The 26,741-nt window shown below is 37.6% G+C and overlaps 5 protein-coding genes across 5 annotated transcripts in view; all 5 read right to left on the minus strand.

Moving 5' to 3' along the window:
* The window catches only part of LOC117305438 (nitric oxide synthase-interacting protein-like), a 29,014-nt gene extending 21,176 nt beyond the window's left edge, over positions 1–7,838 (minus strand). Inside the window, exon 1 of the mRNA XM_033790307.1 lies at positions 7,687–7,838. The gene's annotated coding sequence lies outside the window, so the exon portion shown is untranslated. The remainder of the gene's footprint in view (positions 1–7,686) is intronic.
* LOC117305437 (E3 ubiquitin-protein ligase TRIM56-like) lies at positions 2,599–5,713 on the minus strand. The gene is made up of 3 exons (XM_033790305.1): positions 5,601–5,713; positions 3,425–4,685; positions 2,599–2,686 (listed from the first exon to the last, which is right to left on the minus strand). Exon 2 carries the CDS (start codon positions 4,677–4,679, stop codon positions 3,447–3,449), a length of 1,233 nt encoding a protein of 410 aa, XP_033646196.1. The 5' UTR covers positions 4,680–4,685; positions 5,601–5,713; the 3' UTR covers positions 2,599–2,686; positions 3,425–3,446.
* Positions 7,839–9,887: 2,049 nt separating the features above from the next.
* LOC117304995 (nitric oxide synthase-interacting protein-like) lies at positions 9,888–24,135 on the minus strand. Its single transcript, XM_033789669.1, has 8 exons — positions 23,974–24,135; positions 14,952–15,057; positions 14,142–14,253; positions 13,410–13,473; positions 12,627–12,853; positions 12,019–12,206; positions 11,255–11,363; positions 9,888–10,115 (listed from the first exon to the last, which is right to left on the minus strand). Exons 3-8 carry the CDS (start codon positions 14,175–14,177, stop codon positions 10,038–10,040), a joined length of 702 nt encoding a protein of 233 aa, XP_033645560.1. The 5' UTR covers positions 14,178–14,253; positions 14,952–15,057; positions 23,974–24,135; the 3' UTR covers positions 9,888–10,037.
* LOC117304996 (tripartite motif-containing protein 3-like) lies at positions 17,987–19,077 on the minus strand. The gene has a single exon (XM_033789670.1). It carries the CDS (start codon positions 18,903–18,905, stop codon positions 18,339–18,341), a length of 567 nt encoding a protein of 188 aa, XP_033645561.1. The 5' UTR covers positions 18,906–19,077; the 3' UTR covers positions 17,987–18,338.
* Positions 19,635–21,991, minus strand: LOC117304993 (E3 ubiquitin-protein ligase TRIM56-like). Its single transcript, XM_033789667.1, has 2 exons — positions 21,888–21,991; positions 19,635–20,972 (listed from the first exon to the last, which is right to left on the minus strand). The coding sequence occupies exon 2, from the start codon at positions 20,964–20,966 to the stop codon at positions 19,650–19,652; it is 1,317 nt and encodes a 438-aa protein (XP_033645558.1). The 5' UTR covers positions 20,967–20,972; positions 21,888–21,991; the 3' UTR covers positions 19,635–19,649.
* Positions 24,136–26,741: the final 2,606 nt, after the last annotated feature.

Here is a 26,741-nt window from a genome sequence, read left to right on the forward strand (position 1 = left end):
TCAGTCTGTGCAAACAAGGATTTCTGTTGAAAGTGTCTCCCAGGTCCCTCCCATACAACAACAAAAAGAACAAAATTGAAAGTTGGGAACATAAAAACAGAGAAGTACCATTAAATAAATTTACATGAGCCGGGCTCGATTCAGACACTAGCCCGGCGTGCAATCACTAGTCAAGAGTGCCAAGTCACCACCAAGGGCTAGTGAAAATTTGTGCGGGCTGAGTCATAAGTACAGCTGACTAGCCCGACCGGCAATAATCAATTGAAAGGTCAATCTTGGTTGTATACAGATCAAACTTACTCTAAAAACTAAAATTCACCTAATTTAAAAGAACACGTTGCCTTGGATCGGACGAGTTGGTCTATAAGAAGCGTTTGTAACCGTTTTTTATAAAATACATAATGGTTGGAAAGATGTTTTAAAAGTAGAATACAATGATCCACACAAGTTTGCCTAGAAATTGCGTGGTTTTCCTTTTACTGCGCGAACTAACACGGTCGGCCATTTATGAAGTAAAAAATTTGACTCCCATAAATGGCCGACCGTGTTAGTCGACGAGGTAAAAGGAGCACCGTGCAGTTTAAAGGCATGTTGGTGTGGATCATTGTATTCTACTTTTAAAACATCTTTCTACCCATATGCATTTTATAAAAAACAATTACAAACGCTTTTCAAAGACCAACTCGACCGATCCAAGGCAACGTGTTCCTTTAAAGTCTAGCCAGTCTGTGCAAACAATGATTTGAAATCATGAACAAAATGATTTCTGTTGCAAGAGTCTCCCGAATCACTCCCACACAACAACAAAAAGTACAAAAAGGAACGTTCAGGAGAAATGACCAATTAGGATGAAATCAAATGGCCACTTGTTTGTATTATTAACAGCTTTTATAAATGCAGGCCAGATATTACTAGAAATGATTAATCATTAACGCATAATAGCGATGGATATAAATTATGATCTACTACATCTTCCAAATATACATTTGAGAAAGAACAATAACAAGATGGCTGCCGAAAAAAACAAAATCACTAGTTATGAAGATAAGACCCAGATTTGAATGACCACATTAGATTTAAATAAAGGAACATTACAGAATTGGTTTTTGCTAACAAAACAGTTGCTGGCAGTGTAAGCACTTTATGTAATCCACCATACACATAAACTGACTAACCTGTAGAAGTTTGAGATCGATTGGCCATCTGGGTCACAAGAAAATAGTGAACAACCAATAACACATTCTGCATAACAATGTGACAACGATGCAAAACAAAAAATGAATAAACCTCCAAAAGGGAAATTGGTTTTATTTATTTCTCATCAAATGACATTTCAGACATAAATACTTCAAGTGATGTGTTTCACTAATCATCATTAGACCGTGTAAGTTTTATGTAAATCTGTGATCTTAGACAAGTTTTTTTTCTCTTACCAATTCAGTAATGTTCCTATAAATGTAAAGATAACAATAAAATAAACAATTCACATTCTTTGGATGTTATGGCAGTTTCATTCATTGTTTACAACTTTTTCCAACAATAAATGGGAATTTATTTACGAAGCAAATATGGCGAATATACAATAGTTAGCTTTATTACATTTTGATGAGTAATAATTATTTTCAAAGCAACTCGTTGCATGCAATGTTGAACTTCATAGAATGCTTCTCTTATCAAAAGGAAAAGGTTGCAATACAAATGAACAACAACATAATATAACAATCAACCCTTTGCATGCTACTATTTCTTGCAAAAACTATTTACTGACCAAAGGAATGTTTTTACAAAACCACTTATAATAGACAAGCCTGTATCAAGATATTTTTTTCCCAAAACAACATTTTACTGCAAAATGCAAAACAAATCAACAATTACAGTTGATTAGCAACCATGTATTACAAAATTGATCCACTCAATGTCATAATATTGAGAATTGAAAATTAATGGTTATAATATAAGAACTTTTTAGTGAACAATTTGCATATTTTGGGGATTTAATTTGATTGACATATTTTAGTGGTCAGTCCAATCCATGAGACAGTATTTGACCAATATCATCATTATAGATAAGATTACACCTTGTTATAAATCTTCACTGATTTGCAATCTGCCACTGCAAGCTGCTGACCATCTGATGTCAATGAGATTCCATATGGGTTAAACAGACCCTGAGCAATACAGCTGAGAAATCTCCCCTGAGTGTCATACTGATGAATATGACCAGTGGTAAACCCATTGCACACTGCAATGTAGATAGCTGAGCTGTCACAGCATACACCTCTGCAGGATTGATAATGTTGACTATTGATCTTTGGATTGATGCTGAATAATAAAGTACCAGTGAGTTCAACAATGTCTTCTTGTTTCCCCTCACCACTGACTACAACTCTGTCCTTGTTGTCAATGGCCAAGTAGCAAGGTATAGTCTTAACTGAAACAGTGTCAATGAGTGAACCATCACTGGATCTGTGTTTAGTTATAACTGACCTCCCCATATCCCCCACAATGATTGATGTATCCTTCATGATTGCTACACTGCAGAGGTCTACTGATGTCTTGCCCACTTCACTATGAGGCACTGTGTGGAATTCAAACATCTTGGTGCCATTCCTATTGTACATCTTGCCAGAGTCCGTCCTATCTACAATCACTAACTGATTCTGGAATGCAGCAACAGCCCGAGGGACTGGAAAACAAAAGAACAAATGGATAGGACCCAATATAATGAATGATGATTCATTTGTAAACCACAATGTACTTTACATTATTTTGATTTTTGTACAAATACAAAGATTTTTTTTGGTTAAATGTTTCCTGTGTTGTAAAAGCTCTTTGAAAGTTGCTTCCAATTCAACTGTATACAGTCTGACAGTATAACAATGACAACAATTTCTACTGATTGAAATTGTACTGAATTCACTCTTTTTAACTTTTTACCTTTTTTCCAAGATTTTACCTAAATTGCATTTCTTATTGATATTTATTTTAATCATTTTGTATAAACTTCCTTTGTTGGTGTTGGATAGAGGAATGTCAATTATTGAGAATGACAGCAGCAGAGTGGATTTAGTGATCATGCAGCGGATGAATGTAGTCCTAGTCTACAAGGTACAGTAAAATAGCAAGAACCATTCAATTTCATGACATACAGTTTGACTACCTTCCATGGAAACCTTGTATTGATCACAACCAATGCTGTGATGTTAAAACATTTTAATGGTTGACTTGAGTTGAGATCTGCAAACAATGTTTGGTAAATATTCTCAGATTTGTTTGTGGTATTGGATTGGAATAAATCCTTATTTTAATGGAATACTCTTTGACTGTCAACCTGAAAACTAATTATTCAAGAGTACGTTTTGCGAAGTTTTATCTGAGATTTACAACAATATACCTCTGGTTAAAAGATTTGTAAGGAACTTACAGTGTGATATTGGGATAGATTTCTAATCGAGTCTACTTGTGTCGTAGATGCAGTCTGCCACTGCCATCTCATCCCCAGGTACAGAGGCATCAATGTCATAAGCCCACTTGATTCCTTCATCATACTCCAAACCAAGCTCCCACTTTCGCTCCTTCGTACTCAGGTTACCCAGGGAGATGTCACAAACTCCTGGGGTGAATCCCAGATCGTCCAGGGTCAAATCTATCTTGGGTTGATTTTGATCTCCAAGTAATTTCAAGTCCTTACTGATTGTTGGATAGCTTGCAAGGAAGTCAGGCACTGATGAATTCTTGCTGATGTCTTTGGCAGTCTGCAGTGAATGATTTATTTGCTGTGAGTTTAGACGCACTGTTTGCTCAAAATCCTCCAATTTCTTGTTCCGATCTTTAAGGATAGTTTTTATTTCATCCATGATGCGACTCTCTTGAGCCGTTACCTCAGCCCTGATCTCATCCGCTCTGTTCTTCACCTCTGCCATGGTTCTCTTAGCTGCGATGTTGAGGTTGTCTTTCATTGTTGAGGCAGTTGCTTGAGATTGATCAAGCTTCTTCATGGTTTCTTCAAGGGGAGTAAAGAGTTGAGCCAATGACTGTTTGTATGTGGATGAGGCTTGGTTGCAGTCAATATACTCATGTTGTGGTTTACAGTGATCTATGACAGTGCAATCTCTACAAATCATCACACCACATGTTGTACAGTAGAACCTCATCACTTCACCTTCATGAGTTTGGCATTCTGGATGACGCTTTGGTTTTGTCTTTTTCATTGCAATCTTTCCATCACTAATATCTTTCAAAGTCGCTACTGTATGGCTTGCTGATGCTGGAATTTGATTGTGTATTTCATTGCAGTTTGCACAGATGATCATGAGGCAGTCACAACAGAAATACGTTGCTTCATTTTTCTCCTTGCATAATTTACAGACCAACTTGCTGTTTGCAGATAAGCTGACCTGCTCCAGTTGACCTGCAAGACCAGTTAAAATGAAGTTACTCTTGAAATCTTCAACACCCGTCTCAGGAAGTTGTGTCTCCTTTCGACACAAAGGACAAATAAGCATCTTTGCATCTTTGTAGTTGGTAGTGTGATATTCAAGTAAGCAGTGTTTACAGAAGCTGTGAAGACAGTCTAGTAGTTTGGGTTCTGTGTACTCCTCTTGACAAATACTGCACTCCAGATAATCCTTTCGGATTTTCTCCAGAGCTGAACCTTGTGATGGTTTAGAAAATGCCATTTTGATCTGAATAAAAAAAAAGCACAATTAACAAACTAATTAATCAAATATTATAAATCGCAAGGGAATCTGACTAGGTAAATTTTAAATCATATGGGGTTGAACTAAGAAAATTGGACTAGAGTCAGACTCGAACCAGCGATCTCCGGAGTAACGTGTCGGCGCTCTACCTACTGAGCTATCTAGCCAACATAGAGTGACAAACAACACATGGCTTATAGCTCAGTTGGTAGAGCGCCAGCACATATTATCTGGAGGCAGTTGGTTCAAGTCACACTCTAGTAAATATTTCTTTGTTCAACCTCAAATAAAAAGACTTAACATTCAGTCTGCACAAACAGCTGATTGCTATTCTACATCAAAATGAACCATGCATCATACATTAGATGGGAATGTAATGAAGCATTAACATTCTAAGTAAGACTGAAGATTTCTTTGATGTAGCATTTTGCAATCAGCATTTAAGCAACCATAAGCATACATTTAGTCAGCTAACAAAAATAATTTAATACTAATTGGATTTGGAACTCTTTGGTTCAGCACTGAATATTGGGGATGCCAAATATAATAATATGAACTATGGAAATCAAGTCTTTCTGATTAAATGGTTGAGAACACTACGGTGCAAGTATTTTACAATATTTTGTTACAAATAAGTGGATCTGCTGCACTTTTCTTGAAAATAGCTATTTTTGTCTAGCAGTTTAAGCATAAAAATAATTTATGTCTCACTGAGATTATTTTTGTGACTTTGTTTTACTATAAGTATAATTTCTCAAAAACTACACATCCTCAGCAAGCATAAAATTTTGTAAAAAAACTGCACAAATTAAGTGGTATTGCTATACAATCTTATGCCTGTTTTAAATAAGCTGGCAAAGTATTTTAGCAAAAATGAATCAGATTGTGATCTGAACTCACCTAAGCACTTAGTATTGTTCAAAAAGATGTCCAAGATACGTCTGCAATCCTGTCAGAATGTTCACTGAGTTAACAGCAGTCTCTTATTTCCTGGTAGAACGCAGGATTATGTCGCAACAAATACAGTCCCAAAAACACCTACGTAGCAAGTTTGTATTATATTATGTACTTTGCAGGGTGTGTCCACAGTTGCTGGATCAATACATATACATGTACAGTGTACAACTTTGGTACTGCAGTACTGTACATTGTGTATGTTGACACTGAACTTCAGTGTCAAAGGTCATGGAGCTAGCGATACTGCACCTCTGTGTGTTGTCTGAGCTGTTATCAATGAACTTGGCAGTGTATTGTACATGGTGTACTGTAAACAACTCCATGGGTGCACAATACGATACATACATAGAGTGATGAAGTTGTAAAGAGCGATACAGAAATAGGTTATTATATATATTACTACCGTCTACAGTATGAAAGGTCTGGACCCAATTTCATAGAGCTGCTAAGCACAATTAAATTTCTTCTCTGGTAAAAACAGGATTATCAACCAAATTTTCATTTGTTGCATTGCTTGATACTTAGCTGTTTGCTAAATCCTGAAAATCTTGTGGAAATTTGGTTTGTAATCCTGTTTTTAACAAGGAAGAAATTCCATGCTAAGCAAATGTTTGTGCTTACAGGCTTTATGAAATAGGGCCCTGTATGCTACAGGAAATATAACTATACACAGGTGCACTTTAGTATTTTATTTCAAGTCAGATTATTAAAAACCATGACTTGTCTCAAATCATTTTGTGATGAAATCACAGCAACTAAAATAAAAATGTACACCAGAGTTCTTCTTTCGCGATAAACGGAAATCAAAGTTGGGGACCGAAAACATATGAGGGTCGATAACGTATGATGCTACGATACGATGTCAATACGATACTATCGTCGTTAGTTAGACTACTCGTAAATTCTTCAACCTCGATTTAGTTTATTATTAATTCAATTAAATTGTAAGTTACAAAAATACACAAAATACCATTCACTCATGAAAAACTCAGGGTCCAAATTTCAGACTTACAAAATGGTCCATGTGATGCCAAAAAGCTTGTAAAACTAAAAAAAAAGGTTTTTGACAGCACCAAATTTGCGCAAGTCTTTAACTTTGCGTGGAACATCTGGTGCGCAGGCTCACACCTGCGTGCACAATTTCAAGCGAGCCATCAAGTTTGCGCGCTCAGCGGAGGTTGAAGTTTGCGCGAGATCGAAGTTTGCGCCCTGTGTGTGCTGATTTATTGTGTCGTTTTGACCGTCACCCTACGTACACAATCAAATACGAGTAGTACCTGTACCCTCAAAGGGGATATACAGATATTTTCTGCATATACACATGAGCACCATACTACTCGGAAACGAGTTTGCTAATCAAATTCACGTCTTAAAGGAGATTTTAATTTTTGATTAAAATTCACATTTGAAGAAAGATTACTAATAATTGAGGAATTTTGTCATAGTAAATTAATTTTTTTAAATTAGTATTATTAATTGGAATAAAAGAGGAAATAAATTGTAACTTTTTGATGTCTGCAGATTTTGGTTTGTGTTTCTCCCGACTGCTGAGAATGTAGTTTGGGAGAGTCACATGCATGTGTTAATTTCCAAGATGGCGGCCTCCATGATCAAGTTTCAACACAACTCCACATGGCAAAGAAATCCGCATGGCAGTGTTGCTCGTTTCTCAGTCTGATCAGTCTTTACCGCTACATTAATATCTAAATAGGACAGAAGTTCAAAAAATTTCTACCAAAATGAGCGCTCTTGAGGTTTTTGACAGTTTCGAAAATGTGGCGAAAGCGGCTGAAAAAGAAGAAAACAGCTGGTGCAGTTTGGTGAAAACGCGAAGACACAGTGCCAGTTATGACTCGTTAGAATAATGGCATTGTGGAAATATTATGGGGAAATCTAACCACAACAAATTAGAAGAACATCAATCATTCCTATTCAATCAGAATGTTATGCAATCGACAGACGGCCGGGCAAGAGACATGACTCTTGCTTGGCGTCGTTCATTCAACTTTCAAGATTCAACAAAACTTACTCAAAATGCCGGGTGGTCTGCCTGAAATTTACACCCATTCTCCGGCTGGCTGTTCTCTGTGATTTGATGTGAATTCCCATGGTGACACTTGCATTCGCAGACGACAGACAGCAAACAGAATATTGATTTAAAAAGAAATGTTTCCATCACAACAATAAACGCTTTTTTTCGTTGCAGAAGTCAAAACAACAACTAGCAGTCTTAGTCCCCAATCGTGTTCCATTAGTGCTTGTTTCTTCATACTAATATCTACGTAATAAAAATACTTTAGGTACCATACTAATTCTGTAACTTCTCAAAAGAGGGCGCTGCTTACATTTTGTCGCAATTTTTTGTCGACCCGCGTCAGAAATAATTACGCCCCCCCCCCCAGTTTAAGAATTTAAATACAAGAACTACATGTATTCATTATTGAGTTAAAACGGCAAAAATCTATGAATTTATCGTCAACAGATGAGTTATTATTTTCCTGGGTCCAATGCTTCCTCCAATACTCAAAAATAATGGAAACAAGATAAAAAGCCTTAAAAAAGGGGGCGTGATTCACGGGGCCACCGTCGTTCATATAAAACCACCCCCTCTATGTTTATCGTTCCTTAAATTATTTTCCCCTTTTTGGGGGAGGGGGAAAGGCACTGGAAATTTTGTGGGAGGCGCCCCTCCCCTTCCCTGCCGGCTACGCGCCGCTGCCTGCTTGGGTGACTCCTATACAAGAGATAGGACTAGGTGGTGATCGCAAATTTCGCTAACCCTAGTTTCGAAATGTGTGACCCGCTCCCTGCGCCCAATTTCATGAAACATGCTAAGCAAAATTCTGCCTGACAAAAAAAAATACACAATATTTTGCTAAGCAAAATAAAAAAAGTTAATTGAGTGGTCACAACAATGTCAGTGGGCTGGTAGCCCGTTTCTGTAATGGCAATTTTTTGTCTATGCTTATGTGAGTTTTTGTGCTTACAGGTTTTTATAAAATCCTTAGCCTTGGTGTCAGTGTCAACATGACCTAGGGGGCTGGGGGGGGGGGGGAGGGGGGACACACTGGTTGATGAGTTAGTCTAACTACTTTCAGACCCAGAAATCTCAACGTTCAAGGTTTTTGAAAGGGGGGGGGAGGGAGCACCAAAAGTCAGGATGGCTGCTTCCCTTTTAAGCATAAACTACAACCTGAAATCTTAAAAAAAAAAAAAAACATGTTTAGCAGAATAACAAAAATTGTAACAAATCTTTGGACAGGATTTGCCAAATGTTTTGAAATATTGATAATTTTTGGACAACATTTGAAACTAATTTTGCTCGTTGAATATTTGGGAAAATACTGACAACAGTTTTGTGTGAAGTTTTCCCCTCAACAAAATAAACTCTAGTAAAGAAAATCAAAGGAATTGACTCAAAAAAATTAATTATTCACTACTGACCATGGAACAAATTATCTACATTTTAAAAACCTTTATTTTATTACAGACATTAAAATAATATTTAATTAACACAATTTAAAGGTAAATATTAAACTTGGCTTGCTGTCATAAATGAACAATCTGTGTTTTTCCTCAAATTTAATGTTAAAAATAACAACAAATTATACACATGAGCCTTTTATACACATACTTGTCATGTGTGCATTTATACCATAAATATTCTTTTGATTGGTAAACAGTTTGTAACAGCGAAGTCTATTTTCTTTTTCAAAAACTGCCATATTCTTGAGTCGGCCATTTTAAGTCTTACTCCCTGACTGACAGGGTTTTGGATACACACAATGCTCATGAGAGTAACCAGACTGTTTTTGTCTACTGAGGAATATCTAATAGATGTAATTGAATTGTCAAACAGGCTTAAAGGAACATTACAGAATTGTTTTTTGATAACAAAACAGTTGCTGGCAGTGTAAGAACTTTTTGTAATCCACCATATACATAAACTGACAAGGGTTTAGAAGTTTGAGATCGATCAACCATCTGGATCAGAAGAATGATATTGTGCGCTTTCTGCATGGGGCTAGAAATAATTTCAGAGGGAAATATTTCACTGGGGAGGGGGCGTGGTTCCAGGTCAGGATATCACAAAGAGTTAAGACTAGTCTTATTTAGGACTAGCCTCAAGTTTTTAATATCTCCTAGGACTACTCCTAAATTAGGACTAGTCTTAACTCTTTGTGAAATCAACCATAGGGGCCGATTTCACAAAGATCTAAGATTGATCTTAACTGCAAATCAATCATAGGTGCTTAGTAATGTGTGATGTCACAATACAAATCACCATGGTGATACTGACAACACATCTTACGATGAATCTTAGTGATTTGTGAAATCGGGCCCTGGAGCCGTAGACGTGATTTGTGGCAATCTTAACAATCACGACGCCATCATGACTGGTCTGGCTTTCTTGGCTTCAAGCGAAGACTCTGCAGCACTCGCAAATCCAGTTCCTCCCTGAGCAGTAGAAATAAAAAATTAACATTATTAAATACAGACTTTTAGACACTTGTCATTGTAAGGATGTAGGCATGGGTATACACTAGGAGCCTGGCTGGTAAAGCAGAATGCACTTGGAGATGGCTACTGCCACCAGGGGCAAGTTGCCACCTACTCCTGGGGCTGAAACAGGGTTACCCCCTTCACAGTCCGTAAGGATAGGCATGGGTACCATCCACTAGGAGCCTGGCTGGTAGAGCAGAATACACTAGGAGAGGGCTACTGACACCAGGGGCAAGTTGCCACCTACTCATGGGGCTGAAACAGGGTTACCCCCTTCACAGTCTGTAAGGATAGGCATGGGTACCATCCACTAGGAGCCTGGCTGGTAGAGCAGAATACACTAGGAGAGGGCTACTGACACCAGGGGCAAGTTGCCACCTACTCATGGGGCTGAAACAGGGTTACCCCCTTCACAGTCTGTAAGGATAGGCATGGGTACCATCCACTAGGAGCCTGACTGGTAGAGCAGAATGCACTAGGAGAGGGCTACTGCCACCAGGGGCAAGTTGCCACCTACTCCTGGGGCTGTAACAGGGTCCCCTTCACAGTCTGTAAGGATGAAGGCTTGGGTATCATCCACTAAGAGCCTGACTGGTAGAGCAGAATGCACTACCTCCCTAACTTTTTACAAAGCATTTATGCATAAGTGCCTTACTCATCAAGGGCACAAGTGCCATGGTCAGGATCCAACAAGCACTCTGCTTGGGGTTCCGTGGGCTAAGACATGCCACACAAAAAAATAATAATAATAATAATAATAATATATATATATTTTTAAGTAAGCCATAATTTTTGTTCTTCTTTTCTATGCAAGTCGCCAGACACACAAGGCCTGAAGGCCTCTTCAAGGTGTGGGCTACAATTGTTTTTCCCAGAGGCTGTTGCCACCTACTCCTAGGGCTGAAACAGGGTTACCCCTTTCATAGTCCACACGGATGTAGGCTTGGGTATCATCAGTCCGAAGCCTGGCCGGTAGAGCAGAAAGCACTACCTCCCTGTGTGACCCAGAATCGCCCCCAAGTTACAATTCAACCTGGGAAGCGGTAGCCAGGGGCTCACCTGAAGATAGTCTCCGCTATTCGTATAAAACTAACCCTTCTGATTTTGATAATGTCATTCTCCTTCAGTGCGTCTCCTGTGAAGGGGTCCGTCATGTCCTTCTTTATGATTTTCTTGATACAGTCCATCGTGACGACCTTCCCACTTAAAAAAAAACAATAGAAAAGTACATACTTAAAGTAGGATTATAAATTTTGCGTGGTAGAAGTACAACTGAGAGAGGTTTGCAGTAGCACCATGTGAAAATCTCTTTTGAGTAGTGTTGATTCTGAGAATAACTGGTTGTTAAGGACTCCCACCTTTGTGTACCAACGAGCCCATCCCATCCACCAGTTAATACTTTACAAGGCAGTAAATATTGAAGTGTGAAAGTACGCTGGAAGTGTCGTGGCCGAGCAATTAAAAGAGTACGGAATTCAAACTCTGGTGTTTCTGATCAGCAGAGTGTGGGTTGGAATCCCCAGCCGTGACACTTAAGCAAGACATTTAACCATTGCTTCGTCCTTCGGATGGGACGTAAAGCCGTTGGTCCCATGTGTTGTGTAACGCATGTAAAAGAACCCAGTGCACTTATCAAAAAGAAAAGGGGTTCGCCCCGATATTCCTGGCTGAGGCTGCGGCTGAGGCTTGTAAACCCTTATATATTAACAGTTTAGATGTAAGTTTTGCATCAGGTCAAGTAATATAATTTTGGTTACCCTTAAACCGACGTGTTTTATATTAAGCACTATATCCTGTGTTCTGTGAAAATATTCAACAGGCTTAAATGTTATATTTGTATACAGTCACATAAATTTACCTTGGTCGCAGCACAGCACAAGGCGTCTTGTTTGATAAGATGTCATGCGTGACAGCACATTTGTACCGGATCTGCTTGGCCACCAGAGGGCGCTTGTCGTTGACGTCATCAGCTCGTACGAAGTTCACCTGGATAAGATTCTTTATCCTCAGAGGCTTCTTGCTCATGGGGCAGTAAACTGCTTTGCTCTGTAGATTTAAAAGTGCGATAATAATAAGTTTATACAAAGTGCTATTTTTAGGTAGATCAAGGTGCTGTGACAAAAAGAAAATAACGCAATAAAAGCGTAATTTTTGTTAACAATAGACCCCTTGCAATACGCGCAGCGTACTCACATGTGCCTATCCCGAGTGTCATTTTGGGTGTCAAAATCTTATACAAACATGCACAACAGAGAGATGACACCCAAAATTACGCGCATTGTTCAGGGGCGCGTTCTATATTTTGTGACTTGTTTTACTCATTTCTCAAAAACTACAGCACCACAGTAATTAATATTTGAAGGGAAGCTTACTACTATCTTTATCTTCAGTGTGAGTTTAATGAAAATCTGTGGACATTTTAAAACGGTACCTGAATCCTTTCAGACTTAAATAGAAAGTGCTTACAGGTTTTTGAACTAAAGTCGCCTTGGCTTGAGGTGTTAATGATGGAATCCAGAAACTTGGAAGTTCTGATTTCTTGTCGCCGTTTTCAGAGACAGCTGCTGCTGCTGCTGCTGCTGCAGTGCCGCTGCTGCTGCTGGTGCTTGGGGTCTCGGAATGATCAAGTTTGGCCCTTTTGGTGGGTGGGGCCTCAGAGAAGGGGTTGAGGGGCTTACTGGTGATACTACGCTCTGGAAAAAGAAAGAAAACAAATTCAGGGATGAACGGCGAAAGAAAAAAAAACTGCATTAAAAATAAATATTTCATAATGGACGGAAAAGGCAGGTAATGTTTTTTGTCCATTTTAAATATGGAGATTTGAGAATGATTAATTAAAAAGAAAATGGCTACAGCAGGATTTGACGTCAAGCAGTTGGTCCCATGTGTTGTGTAACGCATGTAAACAAACCCAGTGCACTTATCGAAAAGAGAAGGGGTTGCCCCGGTGTTCCTGGCTGTGGCTGCTGTATGCGCCGTAGCACCTTGTAAACCCTTATAAGGTGCTAAATTTTGGGTCTCAAAATTCATCTTTCTGCAAGTTTGTATACACTTAGTGCATCGAGTACCTTGTTTGGTAGATACGTAACCTAAAGACTTCGATATTATTATTATTAAATTCAAAGAAAATCACTTCTTTCTCAAAAAACTACGTTATGCTAATAATTACTTTGAGTATTTACCAATAGTGTCCACTGCCTTTAAGAGGCGACCCTTTAAAGTAAAGTTCTAAGAATTCCATCTCCGTACCTTTCTCAATGAAAGCCTTGACCTTGTCTTCCTTCACTGTCTTCTTCACTTGGCTCACCTCTTCCTAAAAAAAAAAAAAAAAAAATTTATCAAATGAATAATATAAATTATAAACAGCCTTTATAAAAGTTTCTGACAAAAATGCCATTCAAGGGTGCAAGTTCGCAAATTTAGACAAAGTCCAGAAAACTCAAAACAAACCATCGTTAAATTTATAAGGCACCAGTACAGTAGGCTTAAAACAAAGGTGAGATTGAAGCAAAGTTTTGAAATTGGTTAATAAAGTAGATTGCCTGATTTTTATTTTATTTTTATGCACGTTGCCTGACACACAAGGCCTGAAGGACACTTCAAGGTGTGGGCTACAATTATTTTGTTTTCCAGAGGCAGTTGCCACCTACTCCTAGGGCTGAAACAGGGTTACCCCTTTTACAGTCCATACGGATGTAGGCTTGGGTATCATCGGTCCGAAGCCTATAGACGTTAGAGCAGAAAGCACTACCTCCCCAATTTCACGTAGCAAGTGTCATGACCGGGACTCGAACCCACACTCTGCTGGTCAAACACCAATGAAGAAGATGATTCCATAGAAACGTAGAAATCACATCCCTAACGCCTAATACTGATTATAATAATAATATTTACATACTCACGTATCCGCCCTGCTGGGTGTTCAAGGCACAGTAAACCCCCCCCCCCCGCCCCCGAAAAAAATAAAATAAAAATACCAACCAGTTGGAGGCGACACTGGCGATGGTATTCCTTCATCTGTTTCTCATAGTCTTGTTTCTGCTTCAAGACATACTCAATAATTGCCTCCTTGTCATACAGATACCCCTCCTCACTGGAAAAGATAAGATTTGGGGTTGAGAGTGTTATGGCCGAGTGTTTAAGAACATCGAATTCAAGTTCTGGTTGACATAGACACTGGACACTAATGGTAATTGTCAAAGACCAGTCTTCTTACTTGGTGTATCTCAACATGCATAAAATAAAAAAATCTGTGAAATTTTGTGCTTTCAGATGCTTGATTTCGTGACCTCAAATTCTAAATCCGAGGTCTTGAAATCAAATTCGTGGAAAATTACTTCTTTCTCAAAAACTATGTCACTTCAGAGGGAGCTGTTTTCTCACAATGTTTTCTACTATCAACCTCTCCTATTACTCGTTACTAAGTAAGGTGTTATGCTAATAATAGTGTCCACTGCCTTTAAGTCATCGGGGTGTCGGTTCGAATCCCAGTCATGACACTTGTGTCCTCAGGCAAGATACTTTCCCAATAATTGCTCCTCTTCATCCAGGGGTATAAACGAGTCAACCCTTGGGACAGTAAGCCCTGAATGTACATCCCGCAGCGTAAATACAGGCGCATCTCCTGATTGCCATTTTGTGGGTCAAAAATGTACAAAGGAAGGGATTCCCAAAAAGGCAGAAATGGTCGACGCACATTGTTCGCAGACACCATCTTTTTCTGCGCGTTTTTGACACTCAAAATGGCGGACAGGAGGTGTGCGTTGTGAATAGGGTATATACAGTACATACGTTATGACTGGGTTGGCGCAGGGCTGTAGGGTCAAGCAACAACAATCAAAGTCACCCACGGAGTCCTTCCCAAGCCGGGTCTTGTTAGTTCCATAGCCGGATTGAGCTGCAAGGTTAACGAACAAAGAATTTCATAAGGGCGTCACAATTTATTTAGTCTCTTGTAATCTGGTTAATACATTATAGAACCTTTATAAAAAACTTATTGATTGAGGAGCATCATTTACAGGCATTGAGAAGTATCGCTTAAAGGGAGACGATTCTTTAAAAAATTGATCAATAAAAAATAAAAAATAAAAAAATACCACATTTCAAAATATTTAAATTCTTGTTTTATATGGAACCTTGAAGTATTTATAAATGCACTTTTGTATTTTATTTAGCATGTTTAGTCAGATTATAAAACCATGACTTGTCTCAAATCAGTTTGTGATGAAATCACAGCAACTAAAATAAAAATGTACACCAAAGTTCTTCTTTGCCCAATTGGTGCTAAGCACAAGTTCAATTCATGCTAGAGTCCCATAGCAAATTGTGCTAAGCAAAATCTCACATTAATTCTAGAACCTAGAAGTGTAACCAACTTATTGATTCAGAATTATCATTTAAAGACTAATGTCATGATCAAACAATGTAGCAAGCATATCAATGTATGGAATTGTGAACTCTTAAAAGTGATTTGGTGTTAGAAAAAAAAACTGTCTAGGGTGAGACTCAAACCAAAGACCTCCAGATTAATTGTATTGTATTGTAATGTTTTATTCCAAACTGGAAGACACCCCGTAGCACTGGGGAGGGTAACAATTTATATAAAAACAAAATACAGTTAATGAATAAGTCATACGGAAAGGAATTTAACTTAGAACAAAAACAAATAATCACACAGCATATAGCATTCATCTAAACAAGTCTGCATGAGCAATAATCAACTGCAATGTCCATCTTGATTTATTGACAATGTCTAAAGTTGGGAGTATAATAAGAGACAGATATAGCATTCATCTAAACAAGTCTACATGAGCAAAAATCAACTGCAATGCCCCTTATTTTTGACCGCGCGAGGGCACTACAAATAGTATTTTGATCACTTCCGGGGGTACACGGGATTCGCCCTGCACAAATTAATAGGCGTTATGTCACTTTTGTTGCGCCGTAGTGTCAATTTGCTTTAGAGGTGGATTATAACGGCTCCTTTAAAAGTCTTATTGTCTGTGATGGATTGGCTGTCTGTGGTTATAATGTGTTCCAATCTTTAAAAACTGTTTTGTGTATGAATGAATATACCCCCGAAAGTGATTGAGAGCGCCCTCACGCGGTCAAAAATATGGCCCATATCAATCTAGATTTATTGACAATGTCTAAAGTTGGGAGTACAATAAGAGACAGATATAGCATTCATCTAAACAAGTCTGCATGAGCAATAATCAACTGCAATATCAATCTAGATTTATTGACAATGTCTAAAGTTGGGAGTACAATAAGAGACAGATATAGCATTCATCTAAACAAGTCTGCATGAGCAATAATCAACTGCAATGTCCATCTTGGTTAATATAAAGATCAAACTTACTCTATAAACTACAATTCAACTACTTTACAGTCTAGTCAGTATGTGCAAACAATGATTTGAAATCATGAACAAAATGATTTCTGTTGTAGTGGTTTCTTGAAACCGCCCAAAACAACAACAAAAAGTACAAAAAGGAACGTTCAGGAGAAATGGGCAATTAGCATGAAATCAAATAGCCACTTTCAACTGTGTTTTAAATAACTTTTATGAATGCACACAGATATTGGGCCATCTGGGTCACAAGAAAATAGTGAAAAACATGAATGATGCAAAATTTAAATGAGCAAAACGTTCACCGAGCAATAAACTCCAAACAGGAAATTAGTTTTATTTATTTCTCATCAAATGAGACATTTCAGACATAAATATTTCAAGGGATGTTTTCTGCCATCACCATCATTAGATGGTGTAAGTTTTATGTAAATCTGTAATCTGAGCAATTCTGTAATGTTCCTAAACACCCTGGACACAATTGGTAATTACTCAAAATAATTGTTAGCATAAAAACTTACTTTTTAATGAGCAATAGTATGAGACATGGTGAGAAACGGCTCCCTCTGAAGTAGGTAGTTTATGAGAAAGAAGTAATTTCTCACTAAAACATTTGAATTGAAATCAAGACCTCGGCTAAGGTCTCGAAATCAAAGATCTGAAAGCACTCAACTTGTGAGGCAAGCTTTTTTCTTTCTTCCATTACTCTCTCGCAACTTCGACGACCAATTGGGTTGCAATTTTACAGGTTTGCTATTTTATGTTTAGATACACAAGTGAGAAGACTGGTCTTTGACAAAAACCAAGTGTCTCCAGTACCTTTAAATGTGATGATAACAATAAAATAAACAATTCACATTATTTTAGCTCTTATGGCATTTTCATAATTGCTTACAACTTTCCAATAACAAAGGGAATCTGACTTACAAAGCAATTATGGCCAATATACAATAGTTAGCTTTACTACATTTTAATGAGTAATGATTTTAAAAGCAACTCTTTGCATGCAATGTTAAACTTCATTGATTGCTTCTCTTATCAAAAGGAAAAGGTTGCACTACTTAATGAACAACCCCATAATGTAACAATCAACCCTTTGCATGCTTCTATTTCTTGCAAATACTAGTTCCTGCCCTATGGAATGTTTTTACAAAACCACTTAAAGCCAGTGGACACTATTGGTAATTGTCAAAGACTAGCCTTCACAGTTGGTGTATCTCAACATATGCATAAAATAACAAACCTGTGAAAATTTGAGCTCAATCGGACATCAAACTTGTGAGATAATAATGAAAGAAAAAACACCCTTGTCACACGGAAGTTCTGTGCCTTTAGATGGTTTTATTCGAGACCTCAAGTTCTAAACTTAAGGTCTTGAAATCAAATTCATGGAAAATTAGATCTTTCTCGAAAACTATGGCATATCAGAGGGAGTTGTTTCTCACAATGTTTTATACCATCAACCTCTCCCCATTACTCGTCATCAAGAAAGGTTTTATGCTAATAATTATTTTGAGTAATTAACGATAGTGTCCACTGCTTTTAAAATAGACAAGCCTGTACTCAAGATATTTTTTCTCAAAACGACATTTTACTGCAAAATGCAAAACAAATAAAAAATTACAGAGTTGATTTGCAGCCAAGTATTACAGATTTGATCCACTCAATGTCATAATATTGAGAATAGAAATTGAGTGGTTATTAGCACTTTTTTTTACTGAAAAATCAGTTTGCATAATTTTGTGATTTAATTTGATTGACATATTGTGATGGTCAGTTTAATCCATGAGACAGTATTTGACCAGTATCATCATAATTAGATAACATTACACCTTGTTATAAATCTTCACTGATTTGTAGTCAGCCACTGCAAGCTGCTGACCATCTGATGTCAATGAGATTCCCATTGGGTCATACAGACCCTGAGCAATACAGCTGAGAAATCTCCCCTGAGTGTCATACTGATGAATATGACCAGTGCGTACCCCATTGCTCACTGCAATGTAGATAGCTGAGCTGTCGCAGCATACACCTTTGCAGTATTCAACTTGTTGACTATCAATCTTTGGATTGATGCTGAATAATGAAGTACCAGTGACTTCAACTATGTCTACTTGTTTCCCCTCACCACTGACTACAACTCTGTCCTTGCTGTCAATGGCCAAGTGGTAAGGTGGTGTCTGAACTGAAACAGTGTCAATGAGTGAACCATCACTGGATCTGTGTTTAGTTATAACTGACCTCTCTGCATCCCCCACAATGATTGATGTATCCTTCATGATTGCTACACTGCGGAGGTTCACTGATGTCTTGCCCACTTCACTATGAGGCACTATGTGTAATTCAAACATCTTGGTGCCATTCCTATTGTACATCTTGACAGAGTTGGTCATATCTACAATCACTAACTGATTCTGGAATGCAGCAACAGCCCGAGGGTCTGGAAAACAAAAGAACAAATGGATAGGACCCAATATAATGAATGATGATTCATTTGTAAACCACAATGTACTTTACATTATTTTGATTTTTGTACAAATACAAAGATTTTTTTTGTTAAATGTTTCCTGTGTTGTAAAAACTCTTTGAAAGTTGCTTCCAATTTAACTGTATACAATCTGACAGTATAACAATAACAACAATTTCTACTGATTGAAATTGTACTGAATTCATTGTTTTTAACTTTTTACCTTTTTTCCCCAGATTTTACCTAAATTGCATTTCTTATTGATATTTATTTTAATCATTTTGTATAAACTTCCTTTGTTGGTGTTGGATAGAGGAATGTCAATTATTGAGAATGACAGCAGTAGAGTGGATTTAGTGATCATGCAGTGGATGAATGTAGTCCTAGTCTACAAGGTACAGTAAAATAGCAAGAACCATTCAATTTCATGACATACAGTTTGACTACCATCCATGGAAACCTTGTATTGATCACAACCAATGCTGTGATGTTTAAACATTTTAATGGTTGATTTGAGTTGAGAACTGCAAACAATGTTTGGTAAATATTCTCAAATTTGTTTGTGGTATTGGATTGGAATAAATCCTTATTTTAATGGAATATTAAACTTTGACTGTCAACCTGAAAACTAATCATTCAAGAGTACTTTTTGCAAAGTTTTATCTGAGATTTACAACAATATACCTCCGACTAAAAGATTTGTAAGGAACTTACTGCTTGATAGTGGGAAAGTTTTCTTCTGTTGTCCCTTACTGTCGTAGATTACCACTCTGTTTTTCCAGTTGTCTGCCACTGCCATCTCATCCCCAGGTACAGAGGCATCAATGTCACAAGCCCCATTGATTCCTTCACCATACTCCAAACTAAGCTCCCACTTTGGCTCCTTCATACTCAGGTTACCCAGGGAGATGTCACAAACTCCTGGGGTGAATCCCAGATCGTCCAGGGTCAAATCTATCTTAGGTTGATTTTGATCTCCAAGTAATTTCAAGTCCTTACTGATTCTTGGATAGCTTGCAAGGAAGTCAGGCACTGATGAATTCTTGCTGATGTCTTTGGCAGTTTGCAGTGAATGATTTATTTGCTGTGAGTTTAGACGCACTGTTTGCTCAAATTCCTCCAATTTCTTGTTCCGATCTTTAAGGATAGTTTTTATTTCATCCATGATGCGACTCTCTTGAGCTGTTACCTCAGCCCTGATCTCATCCGCTCTGTTCTTCACCTCTGCCATGGTTCTCTTAGCTGCGATGTTGAGGTTGTCTTTCATTGTTGAGGCAGTTGCTTGAGATTGATCAAGCTTCTTCATGGTTTCTTCAAGGGGAGTAAAGAGTTGAGCCAAAGACTGTTTGTATGTGGATGAGGCTTGGTTGCAGTCAATATACTCATGTTGTGGTTTACAGTGATCTATGACAGTACAAGCTTGGCAAATCATCATACTACATGTTTTGCAATAAAACCACATCACTTCACCTTCATGAGTTTGGCATTCTGGATGGCGTTTTGGTTTTGTCTTTTTCATTGCAATCTTTCCATCACTAATATCTTTCAAAGTCGCTACTATATGGCTTGCCGATGCTGGAATTTGATTGTGTATTTCATTGCAGTTTGCACAGATGATCATGAGGCAGTCACAACAGAAATACGTTGCTTCATTTTTCTCCTTGCATAATTTACAGACCAACTTGCTGTTTGCAGATAAGCTGACCTGCTCCAGTTGACCTGCAAGACCAGTTAAAATGAAGTTACTCTTGAAATCTTCAACACCCGTCTCAGGAAGTTGTGTCTCCTTTCGACACAAAGGACAAATAAGCATCTTTGCATCTTTGTAGTTGGTAGTGTGATATTCAAGTAAGCAGTGTTTACAGAAGCTGTGAAGACAGTCTAGTAGTTTGGGTTCCCTGTACTCCTTGTGACAAATACTGCACTCCAGATAATCCTTTCGGATTTTCTCCAGAGCTGAACCTTGTGATGGTTTAGAAAATGCCATTTTGATCTGACTAAAAAAAAAGCACAATTAACAAACTAATTAATCAAATATTATAAATCGCAAGGGAATCTGACTAGGTAAATTTTAAATCATATGGGGTTGAACTAAGAAAATTGGACTAGAGTCAGACTCGAACCAGCGATCTCCGGAGTAACGTGTCGGCGCTCTACCTACTGAGCTATCTAGCCAACATAGAGTGACAAACAACACATGGCTTATAGCTCAGTTGGTAGAGCGCCAGCACATATTATCTGGAGGCAGTTGGTTCAAGTCACACTCTAGTAAATATTTCTTTGTTCAACCTCAAATAAAAAGACTTAACATTCAGTCTGCACAAACAGCTGATTGCTATTCTACATCAAAATGAACCATGCATCATACATTAGATGGGAATGTAATGAAGCATTAACATTCTAAGTAAGACTGAAGATTTCTTTGATGTAGCATTTTGCAATCAGCATTTAAGCAACCATAAGCATACATTTAGTCAGCTAACAAAAATAATTTAATACTAATTGGATTTGGAACTCTTTGGTTCAGCACTGAATATTGGGGATGCCAAATATAATAATATGAACTATGGAAATCAAGTCTTTCTGATTAAATGGTTGAGAACACTACGGTGCAAGTATTTTACAATATTTTGTTACAAATAAGTGGATCTGCTGCACTTTTCTTGAAAATAGCTATTTTTGTCTAGCAGTTTAAGCATAAAAATAATTTATGTCTCACTGAGATTATTTTTGTGACTTTGTTTTACTATAAGTATAATTTCTCAAAAACTACACATCCTCAGCAAGCATAAAATTTTGTAAAAAAACTGCACAAATTAAGTGGTATTGTTATACAATCTTAGGCCTGTTTTAAATAAGCTGGCAAAGTATTTTAGCAAAAATGAATCAGATTGTGATCTGAACTCACCTAAGCACTTAGTATAGTTCAAAAAGATGTCCAAGATACGTCTGCAATCCTGTCAGAATGTTCACTGAGTTAACAGCAGTCTCTTATTTCCTGGTAGAACGCAGGATTATGTCGCAACAAATACAGTCACAAAAACACCTACGTAGCAAGTTTGTATTATATTATGTACTTTGCAGGGTGTGTCCACAGTTGCTGGATCAATACATATACATGTACAGTGTACAACTTTGGTACTGCAGTACTGTACATTGTGTATGTTGACACTGAACTTCAGTGTCAAAGGTCATGGAGCTAGCGATACTGCACCTCTGTGTGTTGTCTGAGCTGTTATCAATGAACTTGGCAGTGTATTGTACATGGTGTACTGTAAACAACTCCATGGGTGCACAATACGATACATACATAGAGTGATGAAGTTGTAAAGAGCGATACAGAAATAGGTTATTATATATATTACTACCGTCTACAGTATGAAAGGTCTGGACCCAATTTCATAGAGCTGCTAAGCACAATTAAATTTCTTCTCTGGTAAAAACAGGATTATCAACCAAATTTTCATTTGTTGCATTGCTTGATACTTAGCTGTTTGCTAAATCCTGAAAATCTTGTGGAAATTTGGTTTGTAATCCTGTTTTTAACAAGGAAGAAATTCCATGCTAAGCAAATGTTTGTGCTTACAGGCTTTATGAAATAGGGCCCTGTATGCTACAGGAAATATAACTATACACAGGTGCACTTTAGTATTTTATTTCAAGTCAGATTATTAAAAACCATGACTTGTCTCAAATCATTTTGTGATGAAATCACAGCAACTAAAATAAAAATGTACACCAGAGTTCTTCTTTCGCGATAAACGGGAATCAAAGTTGGGGACCGAAAACATATGAGGGTCGATAACGTATGATGCTACGATACGATGTCAATACGATACTATCGTCGTTAGTTAGACTACTCGTAAATTCTTCAACCTCGATTTAGTTTATTATTAATTCAATTAAATTGTAAGTTACAAAAATACACAAAATACCATTCACTCATGAAAAACTCAGGGTCCAAATTTCAGACTTACAAAATGGTCCATGTGATGCCAAAAAGCTTGTAAAACTAAAAAAAAAGGTTTTTGACAGCACCAAATTTGCGCAAGGCTTTAACTTTGCGTGGAACATCTGGTGCGCAGGCTCACACCTGCGTGCACAATTTCAAGCGAGCCATCAAGTTTGCGCGCTCAGCGGAGGTTGAAGTTTGCGCGAGATTGAAGTTTGCGCCCTGTGTGTGCTGATTTATTGTGTCGTTTTGACCGTCACCCTACGTACACAATCAAATACGAGTAGTACCTGTACCCTCAAAGGGGGTATACAGATATTTTCTGCATATACACATGAGCATCATACTACTCGGAAACGAGTTTGCTAATCAAATTCACGTCTTAAAGGAGATTTTAATTTTTGATTAAAATTCACATTTGAAGAAAGATTACTAATAATTGAGGAATTTTGTCATAGTAAATTAATTTTTTTAAATTAGTATTATTAATTGGAATAAAAGAGGAAATAAATTGTAACTTTTTGATGTCTGCAGATTTTGGTTTGTGTTTCTCGCGACTGCTGAGAATGTAGTTTGGGAGAGTCACATGCATGTGTTAATTTCCAAGATGGCGGCCTCCATGATCAAGTTTCAACACAACTCCACATGGCAAAGAAATCCGCATGGCAGTGTTGCTCGTTTCTCAGTCTGATCAGTCTTTACCGCTACATTAATATCTAAATAGGACAGAAGTTCAAAAAATTTCTACCAAAATGAGCGCTCTTGAGGTTTTTGACAGTTTCGAAAATGTGGCGAAAGCGGCTGAAAAAGAAGAAAACAGCTGGTGCAGTTTGGTGAAAACGCGAAGACACAGTGCCAGTTATGACTCGTTAGAATAATGGCATTGTGGAAATATTATGGGGAAATCTAACCACAACAAATTAGAAGAACATCAATCATTCCTATTCAATCAGAATGTTATGCAATCGACAGACGGCCGGGCAAGAGACATGACTCTTGCTTGGCGTCGTTCATTCAACTTTCAAGATTCAACAAAACTTACTCAAAATGCCGGGTGGTCTGCCTGAAATTTACACCCATTCTCCGGCTGGCTGTTCTCTGTGATTTGATGTGAATTCCCATGGTGACACTCGCATTCGCAGACGACAGACAGCAAACAGAATATTGATTTAAAAAGAAATGTTTCCATCACAACAATAAACGCTTTTTTTTGTTGCAGAAGTCAAAACAACAACTAGCAGTCTTAGTCCCCAATCGTGTTCCATTAGTGCTTGTTTCTTCATACTAATATCTACGTAATAAAAATACTTTAGGTACCATACTAATTCTGTAACTTCTCAAAAGAGGGCGCTGCTTACATTTTGTCGCAATTTTTGGTCGACCCGCGTCAGAAATAATTACGCCCCCCCCCCCCCCCAGTTTAAGAATTTAAATACAAGAACTACATGTATTCATTATTGAGTTAAAACGGCAAAAATCTATGAATTTATCGTCAACAGATGAGTTATTATTTTCCTGGTCCCAATGCTTCCTCCAATACTCAAAAAAAATGGAAACAAGATAAAAAGCCTTAAAAAAGGGGGCGTGATTCACGGGGCCACCGTCGTTCAAAACCACCCCCTCTATGTTTATCGTTCCTTAAATTATTTTCCCCTTTTTGGGGGAGGGGGAAAGGCACTGGAAATTTTGTGGGAGGCGCCCCTCCCCTTCCCTGCCGGCTACGCGCCGCTGCCTGCTTGGGTGACTCCTATACAAGAGATAGGACTAGGTGGTGATCGCAAATTTCGCTAACCCTAGTTTCGAAATGTGTGACCCGCTCCCTGCGCCCAATTTCATGAAACATGCTAAGCAAAATTCTGCCTGACAAAAAAAAAACACACAATATTTTGCTAAGCAAAATAAAAAAAGTTAATTGATTGGTCACAACAGTGCAGTGGGCTGGTAGCCGTTTCTGTAATGGCAGATTTTTGTCTATGCTTATGTGAGTTTTTGTGCTTACAGGTTTTATAAAATCCTTAGCCTTGGTGTCAGTGTCAACATGACCTAGGGGGCTGGGGGGGGGGGGGGGAGTTAGTCTAACTACTTTCAGACCCAGAAATCTCAACAATCAAGGTTTTTGAAAGGGGGGGGGGAGGGAGCACCAAAAGTCAGGATGGCTGCTTCCCTTTTAAGCATAAACTACAACCTGATCTCTTAAAAAAAAAAAAAAAACATGTTTAGCAGAATAACAAAAATTGTAACAAATCTTTGGACAGGATTTGCCAAATGTTTTGAAATATTGATAATTTTTGGACAACATTTGAAACTAATTTTGCTCGTTGAATATTTGGGAAAATACTGACAACAGTTTTGTGTGAAGTTTTCCCCTCAACAAAATAAACTCTAGTAAAGAAAATCAAAGGAATTGACTCAAAAAAATTAATTATTCACTACTGACCATGGAACAAATTATCTACATTTTAAAAACCTTTATTTTATTACAGACATTAAAATAATATTTAATTAACACAATTTAAAGGTAAATATTAAACTTGGCTTGCTGTCATAAATGAACAATCTGTGTTTTTCCTCAAATTTCATGTTAAAAATAACAACAAATTATACACATGAGCCTTTTATACACATACTTGTCATGTGTGCATTTATACCATAAATATTCTTTTGATTGGTAAACAGTTTGTAACAGCGAAGTCTATTTTCTTTTTCAAAAACTGCCATATTCTTGAGTCGGCCATTTTAAGTCTTACTCCCTGACTGACAGGGTTTTGGATACACACAATGCTCATGAGAGTAACCAGACTGTTTTTGTCTACTGAGGAGTATCTAATAGATGTAATTGAATTGTCAAACAGGCTTAAAGGAACATTACAGAATTGGTTTTTGATAACAAAACAGTTGCTGGCAGTGTAAGAACTTTTTGTAATCCACCATATACATAAACTGACAAGGGTTTAGAAGTTTGAGATCGATCAACCATCTGGATCAGAAGAATGATATTGTGCGCTTTCTGCATGGGGCTAGAAATCATTTCAGAGGGAAATATTTCATAGAAAAAAATGGTTCTCAAATAAGTAAAGCTATCAGACTTAAATTAAACGCATGAACTTCATAATCAGAAAAGCTCTCAGATTAAAATTAACCAATGCCTTTAATCTTTACTAATTCTGTACAATCCTGAAAACACTTATTGACCACCCGCCCCCCCCCCCCCTAACCACCAAAAAGGAAATGCAAATAAACAGGTTTTATATACTCCATATGTATTGACATCATGGAAAACGGTGTCCCAGTAAGCATCTTACATCATTATCTTCTTTAAAGGGAAAGTATTAAAGGCACTGGACACTGTTGGTAATTAATCAAAATAATTATTAGCAAAAAACCTTACTTGGTAACGAGTAATGGGGAGAGGTTGATAGTATAAAACATTGTGAGAAACGGCTCCCTCTGAAGTGGAGTAGTTTTCACGAAAGAAGTAAATTGCCATGAATTTGATTTCAAGACCTCAGATTTAGAATTTTGAGGTCTCGAAATCAAGCATCTGAATGCACACAACTTCAAGGGTGTTTTTTCTTTCATTATTATCTCCCAACTTCAATGACCGATTGAGCTCAAATTTTCACAGGTTTGTTATTGTATGCATATGTTGAGATACACCAAGTGAGAAGACTGGTCTTTGACAATTACCCATAGTGTCCGGTGTCTTTAAAGGCAAAGTATACCTTTTGGTTCTTGGAACCCGATAATTGTTTTTATCCTTTTTGAATGTAAATATTATGAACAATAAAACTAACCAGTGAAAATTTCATT

This window comes from Asterias rubens, chromosome 22 (assembly GCF_902459465.1).
Source record: "Asterias rubens chromosome 22, eAstRub1.3, whole genome shotgun sequence".
Classification (NCBI taxonomy): domain Eukaryota; kingdom Metazoa; phylum Echinodermata; class Asteroidea; order Forcipulatida; family Asteriidae; genus Asterias; species Asterias rubens.

Bases quoted from the DNA above. Each gene is read 5' to 3' on its own strand.
- LOC117305437 (XM_033790305.1), bottom strand. From the start codon at position 4,679: ATGGCATTTTCTAAACCATCACAAGGTTCAGCTCTGGAGAAAATCCGA.
- LOC117304995 (XM_033789669.1), bottom strand. From the start codon at position 14,177: ATGAAGGAATACCATCGCCAGTGTCGCCTCCAACTG. The intron at 11,364-12,018 runs GTAAATTTATGT...TTTTTTTTTAAG, and splicing joins TGTGCTGTGCTGCGACCAAG to TGGGAAGGTCGTCACGATGG. The intron at 10,116-11,254 runs GTTAGTTTTATA...TCTACTGCTCAG, and splicing joins ACATTATCAAAATCAGAAGG to GGAGGAACTGGATTTGCGAG.
- LOC117304996 (XM_033789670.1), bottom strand. From the start codon at position 18,905: ATGACCAACTCTGTCAAGATGTACAATAGGAATGGCACCAAGATGTTT.
- LOC117304993 (XM_033789667.1), bottom strand. From the start codon at position 20,966: ATGGCATTTTCTAAACCATCACAAGGTTCAGCTCTGGAGAAAATCCGA.